The sequence below is a fragment of the Rhinoderma darwinii genome, chromosome 3 (assembly GCF_050947455.1).
Source record: "Rhinoderma darwinii isolate aRhiDar2 chromosome 3, aRhiDar2.hap1, whole genome shotgun sequence".
NCBI classification, from domain to species: Eukaryota; Metazoa; Chordata; class Amphibia; order Anura; family Rhinodermatidae; genus Rhinoderma; species Rhinoderma darwinii.
Window position 1 is genome coordinate 136,238,523 of NC_134689.1, and position 27,187 is coordinate 136,265,709.

The following is a 27,187-nucleotide window of genomic DNA, read 5'->3' on the forward strand; positions in this document are numbered from 1 at the left end:
CAATGAAAATTAATATACAATTGAAAATGAAATAATTCTAACATAAAATACAGTAGTCTGGTATCACTTATGATTTTATGCAAACGGACAGCCAAATTATTGAACTAAAAGTTTAGTTTAAAAAAATTATATGTGACTAATATTTTGGGTGGTTATTCATTCAGCTAGGACCAGTGACTACAGTTCAGCTGCATTGCCTGAGGCAGATTAAGCTTTACCTCCTGTGTCTTTACCTCAGACTGCCTCCCTATTACCCCCCCCCCCCATATTATGTCCTATACTGCAGATCTGCTTTTTCAGATTTGCTGCTTTGTATATGCACAAGCCCACCACAACTTGTCCTGGAAGTGCATGTAGAACTGATTTCCATTACAGCAAAGACAGAATGATTATAAACTTCACGAAAATAAATCACTAGTGAAAAAATGATTTTTTCAGGTGACTGCGATACATATGTGGATGTATATTAGCCTAAAAAATTGCAGCTTCTGGAGATCCGCTTTAAAGGTATAAAACCTATAAACATGAAATATTATTAATATTATGACTATTAATACAGTTATGTGTTTTTCTTTTAGTGTAAAAGTTCAAATGAAACAATGAGACCATGCGAAGTTCATCAAAGCAAATTTCCTTATGCAAAAAAGGAGTGCTCAATTCTCTACAGTGATGTATTTGCTCCATGTCGTAATGTGGTAAGTTTTTGTTCACTTTACAGCACTAAGTTGATTTTACCAACTGTTTAAACAAAACGGAATATATAAATACAAATACTGTGGATATAAATACTCCTATCAAGTGATATTTTGGGGATTTTTCATATTTTTTTTTTACAAATTGTGTACAATTGTTTACTTCAATTTACCTTCATCAAATCTTTTGCTGTTTTCCTGCACTTTTTGGGCACTATCCAAAATACTTATTGCTTTAGAAGACTCTTCAAGTACTGATTTTGTTGGTAAAACACCAAATTTCTTCAGAGATGTCTGTAATAGGCAGTGTGGGGGACATCAGGACACCAGAACACCTAATTGGAAGCATCCATGGGGCTATTAAGGCAACATACCACATTTAAGGGGGCTCACGGTCTAGGCACTTAAGGGGGTACTGATGCAAACACTAAATGTGACATTTATGGCAGGCAATTAAGGGGTCTCCCTGAGGCACTTATTGGTGTCTCTGTGTCAGGGACACATTCTTATTGAAGCTACTGTGGCTTCATTTCAGGAACTTTAGCTACAACATGGTAATTTAAAGTGATGAAATCTGGGTGTTCTATTGGAAAATGTGTGAGGTACATTAAAAGGTTTGTCTCATCAATGACAAACTCTTTCAGCTAGAAGCCGCGGGGGGGGGGAAATTTAGTATTGAATGGCAGTCATTCAGATGAATGGCTGTCCATGTAATATATGCGCGTCTTGAGTCCGCTAGAGTCCTTCTAGCTCATAGAGGAGGGTCCCGAGTGAGGGGGCTTCTTCTTTGACGTCCATATGCCCTAAAAGGGTATATGGACAGGGGTTGTCTCTATGAGAAAACGCCTTTAACACTTAAAGAACGGCCTATTATTTGGCCTTAAAGAGGATCTGTCACTAGTTTAGTAATGTCCTATCGCCTAGCTAATCTAATAGGTGCTGTCACACTGTTAATGCTAGTGAAAGTTGTGTCCAGAAAAGTTTATTTTAAAAGTTATGAGTTTTTTTCTAAATATGCAAATTGAACTATGCTGGAAAAGTGGGTGTCAACAGCAGTGATTCTCCTGAGGTGGAGCTACGTCACAGCCTCTGACGCTGTCCTATCAGCATGAAGCTGCTTCACACTGTCACGGCGCGGAGTGTGGACCCACTGGGCCGTACTGCGTAGCAGCTGGCCAACAAGGTACAAAACAATGTCTATAGTTCAGAACGGGTACCTGAGGCAATGTAGACAGTAGCGGAAGCACAACTTGACTTTCACAGCGGCTGGCACCGTGGATGCAGCGGAAGACACGACTTGACTTTATCAGCAGGTGACACCGTGGATGCAGCGGAAGACACGACTTGACTTTATCAGCAGGTACGATAGCACGGGATACAGGGTACAGGCAGCAGGAACGGGTAACACTGGGAACTAGGAAACACTCGGAGACCATTTGCAAGACAAACTTAGGTAAACAACAACGCTCATGCGAGGAACAAGTGGGCAGAGCCCCTTATTATAGTCCAGCAGCCATTTGGGCTAATTATTGATGGGTGACAGCAGGACGCGTACTGGCCCTTTAAGGCCGCGCACGCGCCCTGCAGGAAACAGTCCGAGGACCCGGAAGTGAGTGCCGGCATCTCCCTGGAGGGAGCTGACGCCACGAAGACAGATGCCGTCTTACGGCCCCTCCTCTTGGGACCAGAACGGGAAAGAAATTTCTTCACGAGGACAGGGGCATCGATGTTCTCCTCTGGCTCCCAAGACCTCTCCTCTGGACCAAATCCCCTCCAATCCACCAAATAAAACATCATTCCTCCCACTTTCTTGGTGGCCAGGATCTCCCTCACTTCGAAAAGTTCCAGATGAACCGCCAGGAGCCACTGCGGAACTAGGAGTCCTGGAGTAGCGATTTAGGACCACTGGTTTCAGCAAGGAGCCATGGAAGGAGTTAGGGATCTTGAGGTTAGGAGGCAGTCGAAGCTTGTACGACACAGGATTGATCTGTAGCAGAATTCCAAAGGGTCCAAGGAACCTGGGGACAAACTTGCAAGATGGCACCCTCAGCTGGATATTCCTGGAAGACAGCCAGACCTTAGTACCTGGAAGAAACTGGGGGGGTTCTCGTCTTCTAGTGTCTGCCTTTCTCTTCATGCCGTCCACCGCCAGCAGAATAGAAGATCATGTCTGCTGCCATATCTGCAGAAAGTCCCTGAAGGTAGAATCGGCTGCAGGCATCTGGGACATAGTAGAGCCGGGCAGGGGTATTTGAGGATGTTGGCCATAGACTATGAAGAACGGACTGGAGGTGGTGGACTCACTGGTATGGTTATTATAAGAGAACTCTGCCACGGGACCAGCTGCACCCAGTCATCATGTCATCTGGAGACAAAGTGCCGCAGATAGTTCTCCATAATTTGGTTAACCCTTTCGACTTGTCCATTGGACTGAGGATGGTAAGCTGAGGAGAAGTCCAATTTTACACCGAGTAGGCTGCAGAGTGCTCACCAGAACTTAGAGGTGAACTGGACCCCTCGATCCGAGACAATATGCAGGGGCAAGGCATGGAGACGGAAGATGTGTTGTATGAAGAGGTCAGCCAGTCGAGCAGCAGAAGGCAGGCCAGTCAAGGGAACAAAATGAGCCATTTTAGAGAATCGATCCACTACCACCCAGATCACACTGCAACCTGCAGAGAGAGGAAGGTCCGTGACAAAGTCCATTGCAATATGCTGCCAGGGGGCATCGGGCACAGGCAGTGGTTGGAGCAGACCGGCTGGTCTGGAGTGGGCAACTTTGCTGCACACACCGTACAGGAGGAGACAAAGTCCATGATGTTTTTGGGCAGCGTCAGCCACCAGAACTGACGGGCAATTAGGTCTCGGGACTTATGGGCACCCGCGTGACCTGCCAGCTTGGAACTGTGACACCAGCAAAGGATTCTTCCTCGGTCAGCCAGACGTACAAAAGTTCTTCCCGGAGGAAAGTCTCTAACCTGCAGAGGCTTAACAGAGTAGATGCAGAAAGGATCAATAATATTCTGTGGGGACTCCACAGTGTCCGCTGTCTCAAATGACCTAGACAAGGCATTGGCCCTCACATTCTTGTCGGCAGGTAGTGGAGTTCGAACCGGAACCGTGCAAAAAACAATGACCACCTGGCTTGACGAGGGTTCAGCCATTGAGCCGTCTGTAGGTAGGTCAAGTTCTTGTGGTCCGTGAAGACCAGGATAGGATGAGCTGCGCCTTACAGTAGGTGTCTCCACTCCTGCAGGACCAGCTTGATGGCCAGTAACTCCCGGTCTCCAATTGAGTAGTTGCACTCTGTGGGAGAAAACAGCTTGGATTATTAACCACATACCACCGTCTTGCCTTTTCGAACCTCTCTGGAACAAAAGTGCACCAGCACCAACAGAGGAGGCGTCCACCTCTACCGAAAACTGTAGAGATACATCAGGATGATGAAGAATAGAGGCTGACGTGAAGGCCTTTTGTAAGGTTTTAAATGCAACTTCCGCCTCTGGAGTCCATACCTTGGCATTCATACATTTTTTAGTGAGGGTGGAGATGGGGGCTGTCAAAGAAGAGAAGTTGGGAATGAACAGTCTGTAGAAGTTGGCGAATCCCAGGAAGCGTTGTATGGCCCTTAAGCTTTGGGACGTGGCTACTCCAGGACAGCTTTGACCTTCTCAGGGTCCATCTTGAGACCCTGATCAGAGATGATATAGTCCAGGAAGGGTAGACTTCTCTTGGAACATGCACTTCTCCAACTTGGCATAAAGATGATTCTCCCTTAATCGAAGCAACACCTGGAGGACATGGCCCTGATGAGTCACAAGATCTGGGGAAAAAAATCAAGATATCATCGAGATACACCACAACACAAACATAAAGGAGATCACGAAAAATGTAATTGACAAATTCTTGAAATACTGCGGGGGCGTTACACAGGCCGAAGGGCATGACCAAATATTCGTAGTGTCCATCAAGTGTGTTAAATGCAGTCTTCCACTTGTCACCCTGACGGATCCGGATTCGATTGTAAGCCCCCCCGCAGGTCTAACTTGGAAAATTTCACCCCCCCATATGTGATCAGAGTTTCGAAATCAGCGTCAAAGGGTACCTGTTCTTCACCGTGATCTGGTTGAGGCCTCGGTAGTCAATGCAGGGTCGAAGGGATCCATCCTTCTTCTTGACAAAGAAAAACCCGGCTCTGGCCGGGGATGAAGACTTTTGTATGAAGCCCCTCTTCCAGATTCTCCTTAATGTAGGCCAACATAGACTGGGTCTCTGCCAAGGACAGAGGGTATACTCTACCGTGAGGAGGGGACGAATCAGGAACCAGGTCGATAGGACAATCGTATGCTCGATGTGGTGGCAATGTCTCTGCTTCCTTTTTGTTGAAGATATTAGCGAACTGAGAGTAAAAAGGGGGCAACCCTGCCAATGACGGCCTTGGACAGGACATACAGGGAGATGAGGTCAGAATGAAGAGCTCCCACTTGAAGTCTTAATGGCTTGGTCACAGAAAATACTGGGTCAGGCAAAGGCAGTCCATCTACCGAGGCAACGATCAATGGTCTCTCCAGCAAAACAGTGGGCAATTGAAGAAGATCTACAAGGTCTTGGCAGATGAAATTGGCTGCGGAGCCAGAGACCAGGTAGGCAAAGTCTGGATGAGGTCTCTCGCCAGTGACGATGGTCACAGGAATAAACAGTTTGGAGGAGAGTTCTCTATTAAACACCGTAGCTCCCAGGGTTGTCTCTCCAACCAATCCCAGGCGTTGGGGTTTCTTTGGCCTCTGGGAACACAGACGCACGACATGGCCAGCGAGGCCACAATATAGACAGAGTCCAGAGCTGCGCCTGTGCTGTTTTTCTTGAACGGACAGTTTAAGCCGATCCACCTTCATCGGAACCTCGGGCGCAGCAGAAGGACAAGGCAAGAGGGGTAGCTGGAAGTTGGGCACCAGTCTAGGAAGCCGTCTCTCCTGTAGAATCTCTTGAGATCTCTCCCTAATCCTTATGTCCACATGGGTAGCCAGTAGAATCAGGTCATCCAAGGCAGCTGGGAGACCTCGAGCAGCAAGTTCGTCCTTGATCTCGGGCGATAGGCCATGCCAGAAGGATGCTACCAAGGCCTCATTGTTCCAGGACAATTCTCCTGCCAGAGTCCGGAACTGGATGGTGTATTTGCCTACGGAGGCGACCTCCTGACGCAGGTTAAAGATAGCAGTGGCTGCTCACGAGACTCGTCCAGGCTCCTCAAATACGGAACGGAACAACCGCACAAACCCCTGGAAGTCTCGGGTCTCGGGTCCCTGTCATTCCCAGATTGGATTCGCCCATGCCAGGGCCTTGCCGGCAAGTAGAGATATAATGAAGGCGATCCCGGCTCCGGCCGAAGGGAATGCTCGGGCGTTTAGAGTGAAGTGTGTTTGGCATTGATTCAGAAACCCTGTGCACGAACTTGCGTCTCCATGGAACCGAAGTGGCAATGGCAGTGAGAACCGAGGGTCCAAACTGGGACTGCCAGGAGGTGTAGCAGGTGGGTCAATCGGAGGAGCTTGAATAGGAGCAGTGAAGGAAGTAGCTAGTGACCCTAGCTGCTGTGCCATGGAGTCTACTGCCACAAAGAGTTGATTCTGTCGTGCTTGCAGATCTTGCAGGTCCGCCTTCATGGCTTGGGAGGATGACAGGCCCTTGACTTGGCCAGCGGGGTCCATGGCCTGAGCGTACTGTCACGGCGCGAGGTGTGGACCCACTGGGCCGTACCGCGTAGTAGGGTAACAGCTGGCCAACAAGGTACAAAACAATGTCTACAGTTCAGAACGGGTACCTGAGGCAATGTAGACAGTAGCGTAAGCACGACTTGCCTTTCACAGTGGGTGGCACCGTGGATGCAGCGGAAGACACGACTTGACTTTATCAGCAGGTGACACCGTGGATGCAGCGGAAGACACGACTTGACTTTATCAGCAGGTGACACCGTGAATGCAGCGGAAGATAGAACTTGACTTTATCAGCAGGTGACACCGTGGATCCAAAGGAAGACACGACTTGACTTTATCAGCAGGTACGATAGCACGGGATACAGGGTACAGGCAGCAGGAACGGGTAACACTGGGAACTAGGAAACACTGGGAGACCATTTGCAAGACAAACTTAGGTAAACAACAATGCTCAGGCGAGGAACAAGTGGGCAGAGCCCCTTATTATAGTCCAGCAGCCATTTGGGCTAATTATTGATGAGTGAGAGCTGGATGCGTGCTGGCCCTTCAAGGCCGTGGGCGCACGCGCCCGGCGGGAAACAGTCTGAGGACCCGGAAGTGAGTTCTGGCATCTCCCTGGGGGGAGCTGATGCAGCGAAGACAGATGTCCATGGCCGGGTCCGTCACAGGGTAAGTCTGAACGACGGCCCCCGGCCATAGACGTTACACACACAGTGTGAGAGATTGAGGCTGGAGGGAAGGGGGATCACTTCAAACAGCCATATATCCGGCTGTGGACCACCCTGAACACCTGTTCTGGTGGCATATGAAAGAGGAGATTCTAATCTTTCATATGGCACCAGGATTGCAGTGAAACAACCGTAGATACCACCAGTTTAAAACACCAGTTAAAAAAGGGGGAGAAGCTGTATGCTGATTGGACAACATCATACAGAAAACATTGCACCTCCCAGAGTAAAAATAAAGAGTCACCTTCTACATGGCAAGTATAGCCAAATTAGCATATTTAGAAAAATGCTCATAACTTTGCAAATAATAAAAGTTTGAAAAAAAAAAATCATGCTGTAGTTATCAGCAGCAAAGCGGCAATTAGATTAGTTAGGTGATTAGTAAAGGCATTAATAAACTAGTAGGGGTATGTGCACACGCTAGCTACCTTTTACATCTGAGAAAACAGCTGCGTCGTTTCAGACGTAAAAGCTCCTCCTCGCATTATGCGAGGCGTCTTTGACGCTCGTAAATCTTGAGCTGCTCTTCATTGACTTCAATGAAGAACGGCTCAAATTACGTTGCAAAGAAGTGTCCTGCATTTCTTTGCCGAGGCAGTCATTTTATGCGTCGTCGTTTGACAGCTGTCAAACGACGACGCGTAAATGACAGGTCGTCTGCACAGTACGTCGGCCAACCCATTAAAATGAATGGGCAGATGTTTGCCGACGTATTGTAGCCCTATTTTCAGATGTAAAACGAGGCATAATACGCCTCGTTTACGTCTGAAAATAGGTTGTGTGAACCCAGCCTCACAGTTCCTGTTTTTGTTTTAGTTATTTTATAGTTTTTAATTCCAAGAGCCATAACTTTTTTATTTTTCAGTCAATGTAGTTGTATTAGGGCTCTCTTTTTATGCGGGACAAGCTTTTTATTTTTTCAATGGCACTGTTTTGGGGTACAAGTAAATTATTGATTAGCTTTTATAATTTTTTTTATGGGAAGGAATGCAAAAAAACTCCCACAATTACGCCATACATTTATTGCTTTTTTTCCTGCTGTTTATCGTGCATTAAAAAATAACATGTTCTTTTTATTCTATAAATTGTTACAAATGCGGTTATACCAAATATGTATAGTTTTTTTTCCACGTTTTAGTACTTTTGCACAATAAAAACATGTTCTATGGAAAAATTAAATTTTTGTGTTGCAGCATCCATAATGTTTTTGAATTACGTTGACGTAGATTTGTTAGGGCTAGTTTTTTATTTTTTATTGGTATCATGTTTTATGTATAGATAGATAGATAGATAGATAGATAGATAGATAGATAGATAGATAGATAGATAGATACAGTTAGGTTCAGAACTATTTGGACAGTGACACAATCTTCATAATTTGGGCTCTGCATGCCACCACATTGGATTTGAAATGAAACAACTGAGATGTAATTTAAGTGCAGATTTTCAGGTTTAATTCAAGAGGTTGAACAAAAATATCCTGTGAAACGTTTAGGAATTGCAACCATTTGTCTACACAGCCTCCTCATTTGATGGGCTCAAAAGTAATTGGACAAATTAACATTACCATAAATAAAATGTTTTTTTTTAATACTTTGTAGAGAATTCTTTGCAGACAATGACTGCCTGAAATCTGGAACCCATGGACATCACCAAACGCTAGGTTTCCTCCTTTGTGATGCTTTGCCAGGCCTTTGCTGCAGCTGTCTTCAGTTGTTGCTTGTTTGTGGGTCTTTCTGCCTTAAGTTTTGTCTTAACAAAGTGAAATTCATGCTCGATCTGGTGATTCACATGGCCATTACAGAATATTCCACTTCTTTGCCTTAAAAAACTCCTGGGTTGCTTTCACAGTATGTTTTAGGTCATTGTCCATCTGTACGGTGAAGCGACGTCCAATCAACCTTACTGCACTTGGTTGAATCTGAGCAGAAAGTATATCCCTGACCACTTCAGCATTCACCCGGCTGCTTCTATCATCAGTCACATCATCAATAAACACTAGTGACACAGTGCCTTTGCCAGCTATGCATGCCCATGCCATCACACTGCCTCCACCATGTTTTACAGAGGATGTGTTGTGGTTTGGATCATGAGTCGTTCCAAGCCTTCTCCATACTTTCTTCCTCCCATCATTCTGGTACAGGTTGATCTTAGTTTCATCTGTCCAAAGAATGCTGTTCCAGAACTGGGCTGGCTTCTTTACATGTTGTTTGGCAAAGTCTAACCTGGGCTTTCTGTTTTTGAGGCTGATTAATGGTTTGCACCTTGTGGTGAACCCTCTGTATTTTCTCTCATGATGTCTTCTCTTTATGGTAGACTTAGATACTAATACACCTACTTCCAGGAGAGTGTTCTTGAGTAGATGTTGTGATGGGGTTTTCTTCACCATGGAAAGGATTCTGCGATCATCCACCACTGTTGTCTTCTGTGGACGTCCAGGCCTTTTGGAGTTCACGAGATCACCAGTGCGCTCTTTTTTTCAAGAATGTACCAAACTGTTGATTTGACCACTCCTAACATTTGTTCTATCTCTGATGGATTTATTATTTTTTTTCAGCCTAACGATGGTCTGTTTCACTTGCATTGAGAGCTCTGTTGAGCTCATGTTGTGGGTTCACAGCAACAGCTTCCAAATGCAAATGCCACACCTGGAATCAACTTCAGACCTTTTACCTGCTTAATTGATGATGGATTAATGAGGGAATAGCCCATGCAGCCCATTAAATAGCTTTTGAGATAATTGTCCTATTACCTTTGGTCCCTTGAAAAAGATGCAGCTACATATTAAAGAGCTGTAATTCCTAAACCCTTCCTCAAATTAGGATTTGAATACCCTCAAATTAAAGCAGAGAGTCTAAACTTTTAGCCCATATTGATTATATAACTGTATATTGAATATGTTTTGTTAACCCGTTCGCGCTCCTGAACGTACTATTCTGTCATGGTAACCACATAGTTCGCGCTCCATGAGGGAGTAGTACGTTACAGGAGGATCAGCCATTTAGGCCGCCCTCTCGACACATACAGAAGCTGTGACAGCTGCTGTCTCGTACAGCAGTTGCCGCAGCTCCTACAGCGGGGACCGATCGCAGTATCCCCGCTGATTAAACCCTTAGAAGCTGCGTTCAATAGCCGTGTTCACGGCTTCTTAGGGGTTAAACCACCATCGACGGCCCGCTACATTTTAGCGGGCGGCGATGGTTGCTATTGCAATCGGTTGCCTAATAATGGCGTCCAGCTATGCCATCTACGGAAGCCTTGTGGGTCCTGACAAAGTCAGGACCCGATATGCTTGCTGTCAGCGAGTAGCTGACAGCTCTAAGGGCACGTTCAGACGTGGCGGAATTTTTCCGCTGCAAATGTTGGTGCAGATTTGGGGCAATTGCGCAACGAATCCAACATTTGCATATATGACAGGCAATTCAGACGTTGCAGATATCCCAGCGGACTTGCCACAGATTTCAGTTTTTGCATTGCAAAGGCTGAAATACGCAGTGAAATTCCGCTTCTCCGCAACATCATGAGCATGCTGCGGAGGGAAAATTCTGCACTGCAGCCTGATTTCCGCACAGTTTTATTTTGTGCAACGTCTGAACTAACTTTCCTAAAAATCTATAGAAACAAATGTAAAAAACGGCTGCTGCAGAATTCCACTGCGGACTGTCCGCAGCGGAATTCAACAGCAATTTCGGGATGTCTGAATGTGCCCTAATACACTGCACTGCGCATGTAGTGCAGTGTATTAGAATAGCGATCAGGGCCTCCTGCCCTCAAGTCCCGTAGTGGGACAAAGTAAAAAAGTGTAAAAAAGTTGTGTAAAAATAAGAAAATAAAAGTTTTACAAGTAATAAAAGTAAAAATCCCCTTTTTCCCTTATCAGTCCTTTATTATTAATAAAAATAAATAAATAAACAAACTATATATAATTGGTATCGCCGCATCCGTAACATCCTGAACTACAAAAGTATTTTGTTATTTATCCCATGCAGTGAACGCCATAAAAAAAAATATTATTAAACCATACCAGAATCCCAATTTTTTGGTCACTTCACCTCCCAAAAAATGGAATAAAAAACGGCACTGATCCAAACTACAGTTTCTTAGTCACCACGTCTCTTAAAAATAGAATAAAAACTGACTGAAAAAGTCGCATGCACCCCATGAAAACTACAATGAATTCCTCAAGGGGTCTGGTTTCCAAAATGGGGTCACTTTTAAGGGGTGTCGCCTGTATTGGTACCTCGAGCTTTGCAAACGCAACATGGCACCCAGAAACCAATCCAACAAAATCTACATGCCAAATAGCGCTCTTGCCTTTCTGAGACCTGCTGTTTGTCCAACCAGCAGTTTATGACCACATATGGGGTATTGCCGTAATCGGGAGAAATTGCTTTACAAATGTTGGGGAGCTTTTTATCCTTTATTCCTTGTCAAAATTAAAAATATGTACCTTTTATCTTTAATTAGATTTTCAATTGCACAGCCTAATACCAGAAAATGCAGCAAAAAAACAGTGGGATGCCCACTATACCCCTCAATAAGTTCCTTGAGGAGTGTAGTTTGCCAAATAGGGTCACTTTTGGGGGGTTTCCACTGTTTTGGCACCACAAACCAGACATGGTGCCTAATAAAAAGGAGGCCTCATAATCCCCTAGGTGCTCCATTGCTTCTGAGACCGGTGCTTCAATCCATTACGCTAGGGCCACATGTGCGCTATTTCTCAAAACTGGGTAATAAGTATTGAGTTGTGTTTCTGTTTTACAGAAAAAAAATTGAATAAAAAGGATTTTCTGACCAAAAAATGAAATATGTAAATTTCACCTCTACTTTGCTTTAAATTCCTGTGATACACCTGAAGGGTTAATAAACTTTCTAAATTCTGTTTTGAATACTTTGAGGTTTCTAAAATGGAGTCTTTAAAAGGGGTTTCTAATATATAGGCAACTCAAAGCCACTTCAAAACTGAACTGGTACCTAAAAAAAGAGGCTTTTGAAATTCTCTTGAAAATATGAGAAATTGCTGCTCATGTTCTAAGCCTTGTAACGTCCTAGAGAAAAAAAAGAATGTTCAAAAAATGATGCCAACATAAAGTAGACATATGGGAAATGTGAACTAGTAACTATTGTGGGTGGTAAAAACCCTCTGTCTTACAAGCAGATGCATTTAAATTCAGAAAAATATTATTTTTTTTCACATTTTCTCTAAATTTAGCTTTTTTCACAAATAAAAACTGAATATATCGAACAAGTTTTACCACTAACATAAAGTCCAATGTCTCATGAGAAAACAGTCTCAGAATCGCTTGGATAGGTTTAAGCATTCTGACGTTATTACCACATAAAGTGAAATATGTCATATTTGAAAAATGGGCTCTGAGCCTTATCGCCCAAACTAGGCTGCGTCCTTAAGTGGTTGAACAGCTAAAATGACAAAATTTGTGTCACTGTCAAAATAATTCTGGACCTAACTCTATATATATATATATATATATATATATATATAGGAACAGACTAAATATAGGAGCTGCACCGTAGCATGTAATATGGGTGCTATCCTCAGGGGAAACTTGACTCGAGACCCCAAGTAAATACAGCCACAATCCAGAAGAAGAGGCAGCGCTCCAGTGTTATAAAAATCCAAAATTTATTCACCCAACATATAGGCAACGTTCCACCTTCCCATTGAAGGCATTTTCAAGCGTCTGGATTGTGGCTAAATATATATATATATATATATATATATATATATATATATATATATATATATATATATATATATATATATATATATACAGTGAAGGAAATAAGTATTTGATCCCTTGCTGATTTTGTAAGTTTGCCCACTGTCAAAGACATGAACAGTCTAGAATTTTTAGGCTAGGTTAAATTTACCAGTGAGAGATAGATTATATATATATAAAAAAAAAGAAAATCACATAGTCAAAATTATATGTATTTACTTGCATTGTGCACAGAGAAATAAGTATTTGATCCCCTACCAACCATTAAGAGTTCAGCCTCCTCCAGACCAGTTACACACTCCAAATCAACTTGGTGCCTGCACTAAAGACAGCTGTCTTACATGGTCACCTGTATAAAAGACTCCTGTCCACAGACTCAATTAATCAGTCTGACTCTAACCTCTACAACATGGGCAAGACCAAAGAGCTTTCTAAGGATGTCAGGGACAAGATCATAGACCTGCACAAGGCTGGAATGGCCTACAAAACCATAAGTAAGACGCCGGGTGAGAAGGAGACAACTGTTGGTGCAATAGTAAGAAAATGGAAGACATACAAAATGACTGTCAATCGACATCGATCTGGGGCTCCATGCAAAATCTCACCTCGTGGGGTATCCTTGATCCTGAGGAAGGTGAGAGCTCAGCCGAAAACTACACGGGGGGAACTTGTTAATGATCTCAAGGCAGCTGGGACCACAGTCACCAAGAAAACCATTGGTAACACATTACGCCGTAATGGATTAAAATCCTGCAGTGCCCGCAAGGTCCCCCTGCTCAAGAAGGCACATGTACAGGCCCGTCTGAAGTTTGCAAATGAACATCTGGATGATTCTGAGAGTGATTGGGAGAAGGTGCTGTGGTCAGATGAGACTAAAATTGAGCTCTTTGGCATTAACTCTACTCGACGTGTTTGGAGGAAGAGAAATGCTGCCTATGACCCAAAGAACACCGTCCCCACTGTCAAGCATGGAGGTGGAAACATGTTTTGGGGGTGTTTCTCTGCTAAGGGCACAGGACTACTTCACCGCATCAATGGGAGAATGGATGGAGCCATGTACCGTCAAATCCTGAGTGACAACCTCCTTCCCTCCACCAGGACATTAAAAATGGCTCGTGGCTGGGTCTTCCAGCATGACAATGACCCGAAACATACAGCCAAGGCAACAAAAGAGTGGCTCAAAAAGAATCACATTAAGGTCATGGAGTGGCCTAGCCAGTCTCCAGACCTTAATCCCATCGAAAACTTATGGAGGCAGCTGAAGATCCGAGTTGCCAAGCGACAGCCTCGAAAGATTTACAGATGATCTGCAAAGAGGAGTGGGCCAAAATTCCACCTAACATGTGTGCAAACCTCATCATCCACTACAAAAAATGTCTGACTGCTGTGCTTGCCAACAAGGCTTTTGCCACCAAGCATTAAGTCTTGTTTGCCAAAGGGATCAAATACTTATTTCTCTGTGCACAATGCAAATAAATATATATAATTTTGACAATGTGATTTTCTGTTTTTTTTTTAAAAATATAATCTATCTCTCACTGGTAAAATTAACCTAGCCTAAAAATTCTAGACTGTTCATGTCTTTGACAGTGGGCAAACTTACAAAATCAGCAAGGGATCAAATACTTATTTCCTTCACTGTATAGCCACAATCCAGGAGAATTTATTTGCACCCACCAACTGGAACAGTGCTGCTCTCTTTTTGTTTATATATATATATTTGACTAATTCATAGGTTGTTTTTTTATTATAAGTAGAACAAAGACAGAAAATACAAATACAGTGCCACCGAGGAACATCTCGAGGGCATTAACAAACACAAGTACATGTGAACATGAGGTAACAAGATAATTTACACACATTATTGGAGACCTGGTAGGAGACGAGCATACAAAAGGGAAGTAATAAAATAAATATTCCAGACCAAGCAGATCGGGGCATCAGTGACGTCAGTCAAAATATATATACTATATGACCAGGCAAGGAATATTAGCATATTGTTTTTGAAAAACAACCATGATGGCAAAGCGGATAGGTTTAGAGTCTTCCAAGTGCAGTTGAGTATGGAAGATAACTTGGAGGGTCTCCTATAGAAAGAGAAATCACAGGGGAGAGGTGGGAAAATACTGGAGAACATGGAGGGGGGAGAGGGGGATAAAGCAGGTCGCATCAAATACTTGGACGTCGAGTGGTGCAGAGTAGAGTAAAAGTTAACAAAAGGTACTCTATAGGGGGAACCTTAGTAAAAGGTTATGGTCAGTTCACAAGGGTGTGCTATGCATGCGAGAATTGGAAGACGGATCAGTTAAGCAAGTTGTTGCCGTACTGATTAGTGTTCTCAGGTGTTTGATTGATTGTCGTTCCATATGTTGGGTTTTGGCTACTGGTGAAAACCATTCCTCCGGGGTTGGAAGATCTACAGATTTGCAACGAGAAAAAAACAAAAAGGGATAAGATTCCCTGAATGCAGGGAAAAAAGAAATCATCAGAAGGTTTCAACAGGGGGATGATCCCAGGGTTAAATCCAAATGTGTCAATGTACATATATCAAACCTACAGAGACAGATTAATGCTGCGACAGACTAGTGTATAGAAATGTCAAAAATCTTTATCTGATTAGAAACAGAATTACAATACGACTTTAAAAGAATCCACAAACCTACAGTAAGAATTGGACAACTCACTCTGTAGCTCACTGAAATGGTAACAATAATGTTGAACCCCAATAGCGCACAGACCTGTACATGGTTGATAATATACTAGTGCCAAATGGCGTGAATAATAAATATACAGTATAAGGATATTTAGTGCATAGAATAGGATGCTACCTGTTTTATTGCTCATGTATTCATGATGGGTATGTAATACCTCTTTGTATTTGTATAATATTAGATTTGTTGCTACATTTATCTATGCACTGAATATCCTTGTACTGTATATTTATTTATTTACGCCATTTACAAAAACTTATTTGGTACCAGTAGGTAAGGCCCCATGCATTCTACCTTAGTTTTCATCCGTAATTACGGATGAAATTGCAGACTCATTAATTTCTATTGACCACGGACACCTTTCCGTATATTTACAGATGTGTGTCCGTGCCGTAGAGATGATCTGCTAAATATAGAACATGTCCTTTTCTTGTCTGCAACTGCGGCATGGACTCACCCATAAAAGTCTATGGGTGCTTCCGCAATTGCGGACGGATATGGATGTGTATCCTTAGCCATCTGATCCGTATTTGCGGACAGTAAAAACCCTCACAGTGGTGTGAATGAGGCCTAACCAAAATTTCTTAGTTAAAGTGTAGCTAAACATTTGACAAACTTCTGACATGTCATAGTGATATGTCAGAAGTTTGGATTGGGGGAGGTCCGAGCACTGAGACCCCCACCAATCGCTAGAACAAAACAGCTGAAGCACTCATGTGAGCGTTCAGCCGCTTTGTGTCTGTTCGTGTATGTATCGGAGTACGGGCTCATAGACTTTCTATTGAGTCCGTACACCGATACATTTATTTCCGGAAAAAGCCGAACAGGCACAAAGCGGCTGAGAGCTCACACGCGTGCTTCAGCTGTTTCGTTCTAGCGATTGGTGGGGGTCTCTGTGCTCGGATCCTCACCAATCCAAACTTCTGACATGTCTCTATGACATGTCAGAAGATTGGCAAACGTTTAGCTACACTTTAAAATTGTCTACAAAGCTTGGCTTATAAAATGTATGATTGTTTATGTATCATAACCCTATTCTATCTGCTAATTGTAACAGAAAAAAACTGCATTTTGGAGGTTAAGAACTGTTTATCAAAGTCTTATTTAAGTTATTTCATTATCTTCCATTAAAATTCTGCACAGAATTTCCTCATATTATTTTTTATTAGCTGCCCATGGACATAAAAGGCAAATTTATTAAATCTTTAGGGAAATTCGCACCACTATAAAGAAAACACTAGATGGCAATAATTTAATAATTCATAGTTACTGAAGATCATATTTCAAGGTATCATTCTAAATTCACTTGTGTGGAATTTCTTCTTGTTTCAGGATGTAATGTAGACAGCTTAAAAATACCATGAATAGCATGGCATATTAGGTCATTGCTGAAATAACAATTCCATAATCTATAGTAAATGGTGACATTTCTCTAAATACCCGACTGAGTATTCTGATTTCTTAATATACATTTCAAAAAGGGCCACAAACCAGATGTTCACTTTAAAATTTTATTTGAATAGAAATTAGAATATTACAACTAGAAATGATCTATAAATGAATGTTATTCAACCATAATAGCATTTCTATTTGTGATTTTTTTCTTTCTGTATTTTCCTGACAGATTGATGTAACGTCGTTCGTTAAGAACTGCCATACAGATACATGTAACTGTAATCTCGGAGGGGACTGTGAATGTCTGTGCACCAGTATAGCAGCATATGCTCATAAATGTTGTCAACAAGGTGTAGCTGTCCACTGGAGATCTCCAAACATGTGCCGTAAGTTGCTCTTAAAGGGAATGTCTCATATATTTGATCAAAACTGTCTAAAAGAAAAATAGTTTTTGTTGGCCAAAGCACCCAATAAGAGCTTAGATTTTATTTTTTAAACTGCTCTGGCAAAATGAAAGATTCACTGTGATTGGTTGCTATGGGCAACGATGCCAGGTTTTCTTTTTGACAGTTTTAATAAATGAGGCCCACTAAGGGGGAATATATTAAGACTTGCGTTCTAAACGGCAGTCTTAAACTAATTTATGTCGGCGGGAAATGCGCCAAATTTATTAAGAGGTGCACATCTCTTAATAAATTTAGTGCATCTCTCACTGTGTTCATGCTACACAAATGCAAATCTACACCTGCTATGAGCATAATAACTTAAGCCAGTTTCTGGCATATATTATGGTAAATCTGTCGTTCAGTCGGAAGCCTTGCCCCTCCCACTAAACCCGATCCCTTTTCTTGATACTTTTTAAAAGTTGCGAGGGATATAAAAGTCACAAATTTTATCACAACTATGGCGTGTGCAAACATTTGCGACTTTTTTTACACCAGAAAACTGGCAAAACAGTGTGTTTGTAATTTTTTTTTTTTCAATGGTTTAGCTATTTATTTTTTACTTTTAAAAATGTTTCTAGCGTGGCCATATTGGACTCACACTTCCTGTCTGTATTGTCTGTATGTCGAATATCAAGGTGTGTGTGCTTTATGGCTGCTGAAATGAATGGGAGTCAATTGACAGAGAAATGTCATAGATTATTACAGTCTCCAGGAATAAATTGAGTGCAGCCCTCTCCCTCAGAGACCAGGGAGTGATGGGGGAGAAGCAAACAGAGTCTTATCTGTGCGTATTTTGTTAAGCCCCTATTACACCGGCCGATTTTGTCCGGTGCAGCGAGCGCAGGAGCTATGTATGACGACGAGCGGTCGTTACTCCGATCGCTCGTCCCCATACATTATAATCATATCGGCAGCGTGTCTCCCTGTTTACACAGGTGGATGTGCTGCCGACAAGGACAATAGTTCAGTTTTTTAAAACGATACGATCAGCAGATGATCTATGAACGCTTGTCTGTCTGATAATTGCCCAGTGCAAAAGGGCCTTTACTGTCCTTCCTTATCTTGTCTTCCAGCAGTACAATAGAGCAATCATTCAAGGGGTATTCCATGTCGGACATTTATGGCATATCCACAGGATATGGCATAAATGTCCAAAAGATGCGGGTCTAATTTCTGGGACCCGCACCTATCTCAAGAATGGGGCCCCCTGATCCCATTCTACCTTTTGCTTCTTTTGCTGGGCACTGGCCACTGAGTTACGAGGTGGCCTGGTTTTCTGGAAACAGACGAGAGCATTTTGCTACGCTGTTTCTGAAACTCCCACATAAGTGAATTGAAGTTACGGAACAGCGTAGCACAGAGAGCACCGCAGTTTACGGAACTCAGGACTTACGGAAATAGCTTTGCTTGCTGTTCTATGCTGTTTCTGTAACTCCCATTCACTTCTATGGGAGTTCCAGAAACAGCATAGAAAAATACACTTAGCTGTTACAGGAAAACCCGGCCACCTTCTAACGTAATAGCCGGTGCCCAGCAACAGAGGCAGAATATAGGATGGGGAGTCAGGGTGCCATTCTAGAATTTGGTTAGGGAACCCAGAAGTGGGACCAGAATGTATCCTATGGCTGTGCCATAAATGTCCGAGACTGGAATACCCCTTTAAATCACCTCAGTATATACAGCAAAGTAACATAATACCTTAATATAGTGAGGACGGTCACTGTCAACAAAATCATATTGTGGCCATCGGTTCACTCACAACCCTTTACATCAATTGAATGGCGACCATGACTTGATATCATCATATATTTTTGGTGAATCAATCATGTTTACTTTGTGTAGGTGTGGTGTACTTATATGGGGAGCATAGGTTTCCCTCACATCTAAGACCATGGTACCTGAGGGGCACCAAATACCATTTCTGAATATAAGAGGACAACAGTTTTGTAAATGGCATTTCATAGATGTGGGACCCTGGTACAGATTTTGCATCAGGGCCAAAAGCTTCAAGCTACAGCTCTGTGTATAAGTAACGGATCATAATAGCATATTTTGAGCTCTTTGGAATTTTGATAAGCAGATACTAGATGCAGTCTGATGAATAACAGTAAAATGTCTATGCTGACTGTTACTTTGCTGGATGTTTTCAGCCTACACATAATACAGATCACACTACAAGAAAATGCCTAGAATATAAAAGCATTTGTGTGTCTTAAGTTAATACACTAATAACAATATTACCTCGCTCCTCGGCTACCTGTCCATATGGAAGCTTACTTTAGCTTACAATCAGATTGGGATATATCTATCTACAACCAATACGATACCTACTAGTTTCAGGACAAAATTAAATAATTTCCCCCTCAGATCCGCTGTGGCCAGATCCATGGCATAAATATGGGCCATGGGTGAATCCACCCTAACGCATAATTTAGGAAATAAATATTACACTACGGTCATTATTACAATAATGTGTCAGCATTTGTAAGGTTCTGATATAAACCATAAAATATTATAAATGTAACAAAGTAGAATTATTGCAAGAGATAAGGTTACTGTCATTTGACTCCAAGAAGATGCTGTACATACAACTGTATTTTATGATGTCTACAGTGTTGTTTGATATTACGTATATTCCCTTCTTGTGTTTTTCAGCTTATGATTGTGAATATTATAATCAAGGTAAGATATGACTTTCATCCAATAAACACAGGTTTCTTTAGTAGGCTCAGAGAGTTTATATTTAGTCTTGCACATATTGTGATATCACAATTCTCTCTAAATATTAGTCTTTGACTTTTTAGGTAGACTAGGGTTAGAATTGACTCACTAGGACTAGAATGTAAATGGGATCCAGACAAGGCATTTTCTTATTTGTTTTAAATATTTTATTTTATTTTATTCTCCTACAGGACTGGGTGAAGGGCCCTTTATCCTCTCTAGCTGTGGCAACAGTGAAATTGTATTAGGTGTGAATGTTACCAGCAAATACATATTCCCATTGCCAAGAATGAGTGCACATGGAAATGTTTTGTTTAACTTCATGATAACACCTGGACTTTTCAGAGATAAAGACCTATGTGAGTACTCCAAATCTAAATATTTAAATAATATTGTCACAAAAAAATTCAGGCAATTTTGTTAAAATTACCTTTATTCAATGAATATGGTGTTAAGTGAACACACAAGTAGCAATTAACACTGAAACACGTGATTTATTGAAGCCATTTAATAAATACTTATCCATGAACAAATATATATTTAAACATGACTTCAATAAAGCATTATCTAGTACAGGAAAAAAAAAATGCAGAAATTTTATATTTCAGAATGCCAGGACAGTTTGTTTAACAATGTAATGGTCGACAAACCTATAAAGAAATAGGTATATGATATTTTCACAAATAAAGAAAAAAAAGACTGAGCTTCTTCGCCTCTGATGTTAAGCATCTGATTAAATCCTGCGGTTTAAATCGAAGATGTTTACACTAGGAAAAGTTCCTTTATTGCCTCCACCAGTAGACCTCTTAACTATAAAATAAATCTGTAATCATAAGCATCTGATTAATAAAATTTGTGTCGCCCACTTGCTGATTATATAAAAACTATGGTGAATCTTCATTTTCAAATAAGAAAATACCTAAAAGATTAATTTTGTCTGTGTATACTGTATCTCTTAGGCCTCATGCTCATGACCCTAATAGTTTTTACTGTCCGCAAATACGGATCCTACAACTACGGATACACATTAAATTAAAAAAACAAACAAAATTAAAACTTGACAAACAGTGGTGAAAAATATCATCGTACAGAAATCAAGATATTACCATTACCAGAACAGTACAAGTTACAAAAAGGAACCAGTGGCACTTTCCTAGAGAGAGAAAATCATGTTAAGGTCAATTGAAATTGAGACATATCAGAAATTATACACAGGTGAAGGGAATGCTGAAAACCTTTTAGTTGTACCTAAATGGGTAAGTCCAGTATCACATGGAGGTGCTAAAAGTTGTAATATATGAGAGCTGGGTAAAAATCTTCTGGTAGTAGAAGATTGAGGAGAGGCTAGCCTAGGTAAAATTCAAATGACCCTACAGGGTTGACATATCGAGATGAAAGTGCTTCTTCTACGAGCCTCCCAGTGAGACATTTCTTCAAACCTGTAGATTTGGTCTTCTCTACCACTCCACTGTTCCAGGGGAGTGGGTTCAGGGGTAAGCATTGTTGGGGGGATAATAAGCCTAGCAGCTAATAACATCTGTCTATAGAGGAGAATGGATATTTTTGGGATCTTATCTGGGAACAGGGATAGTAGGCTCAGTTCAGGAGAGACAAGACAGGTAAGTTGGTAAGGCAGATGGTGTTACATCTACTAAAAATTTCTATCCACCAGGGAATTAGCTACTTGCAAGTCCACAAAAGGTGGAAGAATGTTTCCTTATCTCTCAGACATCTCCAGCATAAATTTAGACTTCTCTGAAGCAAATTTGGCTATTTTGTCTGAGATTTTATACCACGTGGTCAATATCTTATATCCATTTTTCTGACTCTGCACACATCTAGAGATCTTGTGTGGGGTGCAGAGAGCGTTAGATACCTCCCTTGGTGAAAAGGTTTTTTTGTAGATCAGTTTCCCAGTGTCCAATATAGACAGGAGATGTGGAGCTAAATATATTTGTGAGATGTTTTTATCTGTGTAACGAGTGCATGTCAGGAGATCTTCAAACCAATGAGTAGGCATTTGGGGGTGAAGAGATCTACTGACAACTCAGCAAGTTGGTTCTTAATAGGAGATTATATGGATTTAAACACTAGAGATATCTAAAATCTGCACAAAGTCCTTCAAGCAAAGTAGGCAACGCTGCTTGTCAAAAAGTTGGGCAACAGGTTTAGTTGTCTTATTCTCAGGGGGACACTGTATCTTCAATCGTCAGGAGTATTATCCACTATGTCTCTCACCTGAAAAAGATGACAAGGGGAAACAAGGCCATGCCCAGTGCCATGAAACCATTTCCAAGTAGTCACTTGCTCTGGATAGTGGGCTAATGACTTTTTTAGATGAGCATTAAACATCTTTATTGAGGAGTATTGAGCGGAGTCTTGGGGCCATTTCAATCTCGATGTCTATTCAGGACTTATTCCTATGGTCTCTAATTCAGTCTACCACCCGATACTATAAAATTGATCTAACACTAATTTCCGACATTTTGGAAAGAAGTTTGAAGAGCCCATGTTGAAAATGATTTTCGCGATTTTGTATGTTCAAAATAACATGATGTTTGAGACTATGGAGTTAAAGGAAATGTGACATTATTTAAAAAATCAGCACTAGTGACAAGTATAATGTCTTTATGATTATTTTTTTCAATTAAGATTTTTTTAAATAATTACACCACTCTTCATTTAACACAGCGCTATCACTTGTATCTTTGGAGTCAGCAGAAAGACCAAATTACTTCCTATCTGTCCAAGAAAATGACAGTGTACGGCTCGAGCAGTGGGAAGCAAGTCCTACTTTTCAAAGAAGGGCAACATTTTTTCACCACCAGGGCCTTTGGATTCCAGGCTATAGTGCCTTTGAATTACACAGCAAAAAAGGGTTCTTTATTATTCTTACTGCTACGGAGGTTAAAGTTTCCAAGTATGACAATGCTGAGGCATTTAAACTGTCAAGTGGTTTCAAGATCGAAGGTGAGCTAGAAAGAATCTATTTAATACCGGTCAACAGTACAACATTTGAAAAACACTAACATTTAGATTACGCCTATTGTATACTCTTTACAAGGCCATATGCATGTACTAAGGGGGAGCCCCCGCTCAGGACCCTCCTCTGTTTGCCAGAGCAGAAAACCACTGCAAAATCTCAATCTGGATGACCCTGCTTGTCAGTGAATTACGCAGTCATCCTATTGATTTCAATGGGAGCTTCGTAATGCCTCACTTTTCCCGCAGTATCGCTAGTGCCTGTTGCAGGCACAAATAATTTGATCATTTTATTTAAAGATGCTGAGTGGCAAGCAAGTGCTGACCTGCTTTGTATTTTCTTCAGTATTGGCTGCTTGGGTACCTTCTAGCTCTCTTCCATTAGGATACAGCTATAAACAGTGATTGCAAATTGGTTGCCTCAGCTCTGCTTGTTTAGATTGGTTGCTGTGTATAAGCATAAGCTCACCAGAAAATGAGCCAATAGATGGTCGTCCATTACAGCAAAAATAGAATAATTATAAGCTAAAAGCTATAAAATAAAACAAACCGGAGAGGTAATTCTCAAGCTACTGCCACATATATACAAAGACAAATAAGCCACATAATGCAAGTATCCCTAATAATAACTGTAGTCACCTCAGTCTGGGTTAGAAAAAATGGACGATTACAGTATCCTGCTACCGAAACACTATTATACTGTAATTATTTCTTACAAACGAAATAATATGTATTCCAGAGATTGTTGCTGCAGTTCCGTATAGAAGAATGTGTGAATGGAGATATGAACCATGTGCCAGCTCTTGCGTTAAAACCTGCAGTGATCCAGAAGCAATCCTATGTTCTTTCCTTCCACCGTAAGTTAACTTCCATAGTACCCTAGAATTGCTTCTGATATGTCTAGTTACCTGCTTCCTATGGACATTCTTTCTTTTAACAATCTTTTTTTGGATCTTCCGAAACTAAACCAACATTTTGCCCCCAATAATTCTGCAAGTCAGTGAAAATATAAAGTCAAGTAAAGTAAAAAGTATATTATTTGTCTTATTTTAAATTTGTTTAAACATATTGGGTACAGGGTTACTTTTATAGTTTCTTCTTTTTTTTTTTAAAGAGTTATGTCCAACAATGTGGCATATCCACAAGATATGCCATAAATGTGTAAAAGGTGTTGGTCTCACCTCTGGGACCCACACTTATGTGAAGAACAGGAGTCCCCTGACCCCTGTCTCTCCTGGTTAGGCAGCTGTTAGCAGCTACATCCAGGCATTTCAGACAGTAAAAACCCTTAGGGTCGTGTGTTTGAGGCCTTAACATTGTGTTCGCTTTTTACAATATTGTGTTTCCATTATCTTTACAGGGTGGAAGGTTGCATTCCATACTGCCCAAACCACATGATTCTTGATGAAGTTACAGTCAAATGTGTCTATCCAGAAGACTGTGAGTATATCAGATTTTAGCACTATATTATGTAACTTTGCTATAATAATACTATTATTAATCATTTTAAAGAAGTTCTGTTTTGACTTGCAAATGTGCATGTTTTATGGATCAACAAATGTGATTTCATCAGAGTAATGATTCGGTTTGGCTTTTCCATAAGCAGAATCTTGAACTATATTAACAGCGCAATTAAATAAAATGAAATACAATTCCATTATTGGCCATATAAATGTAATATAATTTAATGTTTGAGGACATTGACTGTTATTGCATCTATTCACATGTACAATACATTTTATTGAAATTGTTTTTATTTCCTTTTTAAGGTGTCCCAGTAAAATCAACAGTTTTACCTTTTGCAACAAAGCCAACAAAAACCAGCCCAGCTCCAACTATCTCTAGCACTACAGTAAAATATCCAACAATGACATCTTCAACTCCACCAGACTTTTCTGAAATACCAACACCTTCTACAATACATTCGTATATTGAGAGAAAAACAACCCTCCAATCACACATAAGTTCTTCAAATGCAAGTACATCAGACAAGTCTGAATCACCTTTTGAACTGCTTACCAGCGACTATAACAAAACAACACTAAGTACTTATTCAACAGGCCATGCACAGCAGACCTCAACAGGGACTAGTCCAGAAACAAGGGAAGGTTCTTCAACAACTTCTGGAACTCTCACATCTTCAATTAAACACATAACAGCACCTCAAACAGTAACGTCCTTTGCGTCTTTGAAAACAATATCTCCAAGAGAAGTTGTTGACACAACTAAGACACCAACAAGAATGTTGGGTCAGTTTTCACAAGGTCTATTTCAGTTGACAACAAGGGCAGTTACGGTATTGCCATATTCATCCATGTCAGAGAGTACCGTTTTATCATTAGCCACAGATGCATCAGGATTACCAATGCTATTAAATTTAACATCACCAATGGAAACAAGCACGCCGTCTATTCCTCTTACCTCACATTTGGTGACTACTCCTTTAGTTGCATCAGTGAAGCAGGTCCCTTCCACATCTAGTACCACTACCTCTGAAGAGCTGCAAAGTGGTCAGTCACCCCAAACAACTTTTAAGACAACCTATGGAAAACAAATAACCAGCATTGTGCTTCATACTTCTTTATTAAATGAAACAGTTTCTGTTGTTCCCACATATACAACACACATGAGTGTATCTGGAAGTCAAATAAGCCCATTGACATCACCATCGATTCATCTGTCTCCAGCACTTACTCGAATACTCACAACTTCTATTCCTACTTCAACATCTATTCCGGAACTACACAAAACAACAAAATCTGTGATACAAACAAAACTGAAAGATGCATTTTCAACACTGTCAACAAATGTATTTACATCTGAAAAATCTCTAGTAACTTCAGCCGCTGGAAGTACTCTCAGTGTGTCCACATCTCCAGCCACAATAAGTCTAACAACTGCACAAATGTCAAGCACACTTTCAGATCTTACGCTAGCTCTACAAAATACCACATCTACGACAGACATCGGAGCTACGTTAAGTTACTTAGAGTCCACTGAGTCAACTAAGTCAACAATTACAGCTAGAACCAAAGACTTTACAAAAACTTCCATAAAACACACAACTTTGCATTCTACTAATGCAACACTTATCCAGACTCCACCTGTAACTCTGAGTACTAAAAAATTCCCCAAAAGTACAGAGCCCTCAGTCAAGACTTTAACTTCTATTAAAGAACACTTGGGTACAAGCATCCCAACACGAGAATCACCAATTAGTATTATAGAAAGCAGATCAACAGGACATGCAATTTCGACTAAACACACATTTGATACAAGTTCAGCCATTAGTCCTTTAATGAAATCAGAAGGATCTATGAAAGTAACTACAACACATTCAAAAGAATCTTCCACTTCATTGTCCACAGAGAGTTTGTTTACCGCTTTGCTACCTTCTGTAACCCTTGAAACTTCAACACATACTTATGGGAAAGTCACAGATTCAACAACTAGCTATTTAGAGTATACAGCTGCTATATCAAGTTCTAAACATCTGGAAACACAAACAGAAACAACTAAGCCTGCAACTACAGTACCATCTTCCACATTATCTTCACTTGGGACTATCAATGGGACAACTTTCAGTGTTACTGCTTTTAACAAAACTGCCCAAACATTCTATGTCACTCACAGTTTGAGTACTATAACAGAAAAGCCATCAACCCTATCTGTAGAATCTGTGAAAAAAAGCACGGACATTACCCAACCAATATACACTTCTTTAGTTACCAATAAGACATTGACTGATAAGACATTGACTGATATTTCTGCCCTTACACCTTTAAAGCCCACATCTAACTTCACAGAAATAGCAAGGTTAGGAACCACAATATCCTTACATACATTTTCTGATTCATCTGTTGTGGCATCTACCACCGAATCCATGAGCTCAGAAACGGCAACTGAGTTTATGGCAAATCTTACAGCATCATCAGATTACTTTTCATTTGGAACAATGGCACATACTAGTAGTTCTACGGAATGTATGGTAAGTGATATATTGTACCTTGATCATACATAATTAATCATCGTATATGTTTATACATGACTTCTCCTG

General features: G+C 41.1%; 1 protein-coding gene across 1 annotated transcript in view; it reads left to right on the forward strand.

The window, feature by feature from the left end:
- The window catches only part of OTOGL (otogelin like), a 200,570-nt gene that overhangs the window by 117,429 nt on the left and 55,954 nt on the right, over window positions 1-27,187 (forward strand). The window contains exons 29-36 of the mRNA XM_075856786.1: window positions 579-695; window positions 17,211-17,367; window positions 20,083-20,109; window positions 20,340-20,507; window positions 22,840-23,118; window positions 23,870-23,987; window positions 24,491-24,570; window positions 24,900-27,118. Of these exons, the coding sequence (XP_075712901.1) occupies window positions 579-695; window positions 17,211-17,367; window positions 20,083-20,109; window positions 20,340-20,507; window positions 22,840-23,118; window positions 23,870-23,987; window positions 24,491-24,570; window positions 24,900-27,118 (3,165 nt within the window). The remainder of the gene's footprint in view (window positions 1-578; window positions 696-17,210; window positions 17,368-20,082; window positions 20,110-20,339; window positions 20,508-22,839; window positions 23,119-23,869; window positions 23,988-24,490; window positions 24,571-24,899; window positions 27,119-27,187) is intronic.